General features: G+C 42.8%; 1 protein-coding gene across 1 annotated transcript in view; it reads right to left on the reverse strand.

Annotated features, from left to right (window-relative positions):
* Positions 1 to 5,681: 5,681 nt before the first annotated feature.
* Positions 5,682 to 5,880, reverse strand: part of PRCP (prolylcarboxypeptidase (angiotensinase C)) — a gene marked incomplete at its 5' end in the record, with an annotated part of 11,049 nt that continues 10,850 nt past the window's right edge. Inside the window, one exon of the mRNA XM_009072541.1 lies at positions 5,682 to 5,876. Coding sequence (XP_009070789.1) covers positions 5,682 to 5,876 — 195 coding nt within the window. The remainder of the gene's footprint in view (positions 5,877 to 5,880) is intronic.

Below are 5,880 nucleotides of genomic sequence, written 5' to 3' on the forward strand. Positions count from 1 at the left end.
CAGCAGCCTGCTGGGGAGATGCCAAGGCCTTATTGGTACAAATTGTTTTCCCCTCTTTCAGAAAATTCAGTTTGATACAACCTGGGACTGGTTTTCAGGCTGCGCACCAAGTTCTTGAATAGTCCCACTCTTCACAATAGAGAAACCCAAGCCAACTTCACAGTCATAGCCAGACGAGCATATAGGACTATAGCTGAGTCCCTGTCTCCCTGAAGAAGACACACGGATGTTGAGGGGCCTCTTTTCCCTGTGTTGCTCTACTGGGTGGTGAAGGGAGACTGCGCATTTCATTCCAACTGGAAATAGTTCAATATCCTTTTCCTCCTCATGTCCTGTTTTAAAGATGTTCAGATGTCAAATTACAAAATGCAACCTGTTTCTCTCTGCTATAAAGCCAAATCCACACGCTAAAGAGTCTCAGAGCTACTACTTACTTCAGCAAGGTAGGGGGTTCGACCTATCTTGCTAACAATTGTGGAAAACAGGATTTCCTAATGTTTCTGAGACCTGTGTATCCACGTGTACATGAGGAAATAAAAGATTCATAAGCACAGACAGCAGAGAAGCTGAACAAGGCCAGGGCGGTACCAGCTGAGATCTAACTGTGGCTACATCCCCCAACATAACCCCTTGGTGCTGTTCTCCCTATCCAAGTATGGCTGTGTTCACCCTTGCTCAGGCATCACCCTGTGATAACTTGTCAGGAGGTCCAAACCTTTCCAAGGGGTTGATATGGAGAACAGGACCTTTAGAGAATTCCCTAAAGCCATGGCTCTTCCTGGGAAGGACTGCTCACCCGGAGCACAAGACAAGACAGGTCTTGTCAACCAACTAACTACAGGTGACTTCACCAGAAAGGAGAAAGCATTTCTGTATTTCCCATTGCAAGGAATGTGGTTTTGCAGGAAGGCAAAAAAGAGGACCCTCTATTCAGGTGGCAGTCAAAGGGTGCAGAGTGCTCAGCCGCCTGCCGGAATTGTCCCTGTATTGGTTACACCCCCAGCTATTTGAGGTAAAACTTGGCCTCTCAAAGCTCTCTGCCTCTCTCCTGTGCCTTTGTATTCTCTAGAAGGTGAAGCATAAGGGTATAAAAAGCTGCAAACAAGTTCCTACCTCTGGAGACCAGGCATTTACTCTAAGAAAGAAAGACCAATTGCTTCCCAGAGCATTGTCCACCCACATTAGAGAAAGGATTAAGCAGATACATTCAGCTATTCTAACAGATTTTCTTTAAACCTTGAATACGCCTCTCACACTTGGTAAGATAATCACATTACTTTTGTCATTAAAAGATCCCTTTTATAGAAAGTACCTAAACCGCTTAAACCACCCAGAGAGGTCGCATACATTAGAAAACAACAAGACAAACGGAAGGGATTTGCTATTCCTGGTCTCAGTGTTTCACTGCCTCTACTTTCTAAACTGGGGACAGAATGAAAAGATTTTGCAAATCACCAGTGGAGGGAAAAGCCCCCACCTGCCCCAGGGAGCCCGTGCTCCCCACCGAGGAAACTCTTGGATATAGCACTGAGGACTACGGAAAAATACATTTTTCCATATGAAGATGCTCACAGGCTACACCCAAAGCACCCTGACAACCAGCTGATTTTCCTGGGCTGAGTTTCTGGCACTCAAAATCCAACTGCAAGTAAGCAACAGCTGCCGGAGCTGATTACTGCCTTGGAGAGCACAGCTATGAGGTGCTCCATGCTGAAGGAGCACATTCTCCCTTTTCCCTGCTGTGGGCATTCTCTGCATCATGCTGCAGGAGCAGGGGGACCCCCATCGTGGAGCTGCGGAGAAGACAGAGCAGGTCCCACCTCAGCAAGACTCAGGGTAGCAATGCCATTAGCTGTCAGCAATCTAACTCATGCTGTAGAGCAATTTCTTCATTGGGCTTGTATTAATGAAAGGGGACAGAGAAGGAAATGCCCTAAAGCAGGTGGATCAAATAGTTTCAGATTTGCTGGTGAAAATATTGGGAGGGGAGGGCGAGGAGAGAAGCTGACTTGGGGCTCCAATGCTCATGTCCCTGCAGCTGGGGGCAGTGCTGTGAAACCAAGGAATCAAAATAATATAGGAGCACAAGTCTACTCAGACCTGTAGGAGCTGCCATGTCCAGCATCTTTAAATGATGACATCAGGATTTTTATCACAATAGAAAGGGAAAATTGAAAAGCACCTCAGCACTGTGAATTTACCCCAGACATCATCTTCAGTTCTTATCTTTTGCCATTGCTTCACTGCTCAGGTAACACAAGGTAACGCATTTTCAGCTAACCTGCACTGCCAAAACAGACCATTTTAGGGTTTTTTATGGGAGTAGTCTTAAAAAAGCTGCATTTGCAAGGTCATTTTTGTAAGACCAAGGCTTTGATTTAAAAATGCAGAGCGTTTAGATTATAAACAACATATTAAGAATGGACTTTTCCCCATTATATCTATTTTGATTGAATTCAGTGTGGTCACCTATGGAGAACAACCAGCTCATACACCTGCTCCTCACCATGCAGACAAATCTCTGAAGTGAGAAACTACCAAAGGAGTGCAGAGACTCACCACCTGTCATCCTGACTGCCATGTATGTAACATGAGAATTTCTCTAACCAGTTTTTCTCCCACTCCACCAAAGTACAAACAAAGCAATGTCACTTGCTGCAAATCGGCCAAAGGATAAAAATCTATGTCCTTGCAAAACAAAATCCAGTTCTAGAAACTCACTATTTCATTATTTTAATGCATTTTTTTAATTGATACAAACTGAAAATTCGCCAGTAAGAGTCATGCTTGGGCAAAAGATTTAATTCTTTCTTCTTCTGAATTTTCCCCACTGAGTAGGAAACATACAGTTTTCAATTCCAATAATTGCTGACACCTGCCAAAGACTTATCTAAGTCCGAGATGAAGCATGGCCCATCATCATGTACCTGGAAAGATAAATCAACCATTTCCCATGGTCCAACTTCTTCTCACCTGTATGAAACACAAAGGAGCCAACATTGAGATGAGGTAGCCTAACCACAAGACAGTCCCGTTGTAGCATTCAGAGATGTGTACATGGATTTTAAGATGAAGTTTGAATGTTTGAGGCAAATAAGACCTAAAGTTTTGACCACTCAGCTTGATGGGGAAAAAGTAAAAAGATCAATTAAAAATAGCATAAAAACAAGTCACCTAATTCATAAGCTGGTTCAAGCAGTAAGAACCTGATCCAAAGTGTGCTTGAATCAGTCTCACAGACAGAAACTGAATGGAATAGCAAGATTTAAAAAAGCCATAAATAAACAAAAAAACCCACCAAATAAAACCCCACCCAAACCCAAACCTTCTCTGAACAACTTTTGGTTTTAAATGTCATTTCACAAAACTTAAAACTGAAAAATTGCATGTTGTTTTAAGTGTTATTAAAGGTAACCTTTTCTGTGTATGAAAGGAGTAAAAGAGAAAGGGGAACGAAATTTTATATTACTTATGCTGTTTGAAACTAAAAAGTGTTTTCCAAACAACAAAGCAGCAGCTGTTTCCTGAGACAGTAAGTTCGCTAGCAGGGGAGAGAGAGGAGACACAAGCTGATAAACAATATACAGTAGCTGTTAATATGAACTGTTTGCAGCCAAGTTTTTGTCCATACAACATGGAAATGTTTACCCCAAAATCTGCTAAGTAGAACCCTGAGCAGTCACAGTGGGAGCAGTTGGACAAGGCTCTTGCTCAATTAAACCATTTCTGATCCCCAAATTTATGTTCACTCTTACAGGTTTCATTCCTTGCCTTGCAGTAAACTAGGTCATTACCATACATAAATTAACATGTAAGAAGATGCAGTGGTGTTTCTAAAAACTTGACTGTAATACACTTGGATTAAGAAAACAATTTTTGTTTCAAAAAAAAAATCAAGACCATCATGTTATTATAAAGTACATGAGTGAGAGACTGGAGTATATTTACAGCAAAAAGTGCTACTATTGAAAAAGGGATCACCAACAGCTTTCAGCCGAAAGGTTTCAGGCAGTTCCTACATAGGTCTTCCTTTTCCCCTGTGGGTCATCTCTGGTCTTGTTCTCTACAGTCTCTTTAATAATTACCTTGTTCAAAAGCGCAAGAGGTTCAGATTGCAGAGTCTAAACATAAATGCCATGTTTAACACAGGATGAGGAAAAAGACATTGTATTGGAAAGAAGATACGCAGGAGTGTTTTAAAAGATAAAAATCCAGTGTTGGGTTTGCTTTGTTCCCAGAGGATGGGAGGAGACTGGAAACAGAAAAGGCCACCTGGTGTCTTAGGAAAATATCAGGCATATCATCAAAGCTGAGAAAACTTTTCAACAAAAATGGAATTTTAAGAGTCTGGAGATGCAAAGCTTTGCCTGAGTCATTCTGAAATAGAGTTGTCTTTTAAAGTGCAAAGAATCCTTTCTGAAGAAGGGCTGCAGTGTGAATGAAGCCAAAGCTGGAAAACGAGGGGACTGCCCCAGCCATTTATTAATGTCAAATATGCTGTCTCATGAATCAGGGCAGTTTGTCTGGTTTGGAAGCCTTACAGAAAGCCCAGTGCACCTGGCTTGGTGAGCTCAGCATCAGGCTTTAGGCTGATCCGAGGGGATAGCTGCATTCTGTGTTTTCAATAGTTTGTCCAGCAAACATTTTTTTTTAAAAAGGCTTTTATTGAAGAGCCATCAGCAAACAGATCATGCAGAATTTGAACAATACAGAGAATGGGGGGGAGGGAGGAACCCACACAAGGCACAGCCCCAATTATTTGTCACTTCATAAGATCTAGCCAGCACAAGTGTCACATTTGCTCTTCCAGAGAATAGCTTCAAAAGCTTCCTGATTTGAAAAAGCTAAGTTTTTGTGGGGGATAGACACATGCACACACACACAAAATATACCCAGTTTTCTCTGGCCACCATCGTTACAGCAGTAGATATTTCAGAATTAAGACGAATAGCAAAGGAAGAAATAAAATCCTGATGCAGATTGTGCCAGTTATCAGCAGAGCAAGTCTGGGCCCAGCCCTGACCATTCATTCAATACAGCACAGAATACAAAAATCCACCTGAGGCAGCTTTGATTAATAAGCTGCAATAAAACTAAGGAGAAAAATATATATTTCTTTTCCAGCATTGATTCCAAAAGGTAAGGGCTGTTTAGTTGCTGTATAAACAGCACAGCCAGTTTCCCCACACCTTCCCTACCTCTCCAACAAACATCACAGTAAGATGTGATTTTTGTTCCCCCATTACAGCCACCAGCTAAGGATGTCTGAAATGCAAACCCACTGAAGGCAGCAGGAGTTTTATCATCAACAGCACTGCCATTTAATCCACCTTACATACCAGCAGTTGGAACAATCACTCAGCACAGTGAGGAGGAAGACACCAATCCTAGAACAGGAACCTGTTACTACTATATGGTAAATAACAGCATTTGAGAAAAGCAGAAGAGGAAAGCAAGCCAGAGCAGGCAGCTCAATCCATGCACTTTGACTAAAGCTTATCATCTGAGAATGCTCTCCATCCATCTACTGCCTGCTTCTCTCATGGGCGCAAGCAATGGCACGCACTGCAGGTGAGGAAGCAGGAGGGAAATGCTCAAATGACCATATCATAAAGCTTGGCCCTACTACTCCCACAAAGCCAACAGAGGTATAATGGCCCCACAGTTGTTGTAGTACCACTTCAGTGGCTGTGCCTGGCCTTTTCAATCCATTCCTTCATAAGGCAGATTTCCAAGGCTCGAGCTTGCTGTACAGATTTGGGGTCCAAAGGATTCTGGCTGCGTAGGTCCAGGTGATGGGCTCCATCTGGGATCACAACTGCCACGAGGGAATTGGTGATGTTCTGGGTCACCCCACCTGCAGACCATGGGTCCAGGCCC

Source organism: Acanthisitta chloris, unplaced genomic scaffold (assembly GCF_000695815.1).
Source record: "Acanthisitta chloris isolate BGI_N310 unplaced genomic scaffold, ASM69581v1 scaffold6514, whole genome shotgun sequence".
Taxonomy (NCBI): domain Eukaryota; kingdom Metazoa; phylum Chordata; class Aves; order Passeriformes; family Acanthisittidae; genus Acanthisitta; species Acanthisitta chloris.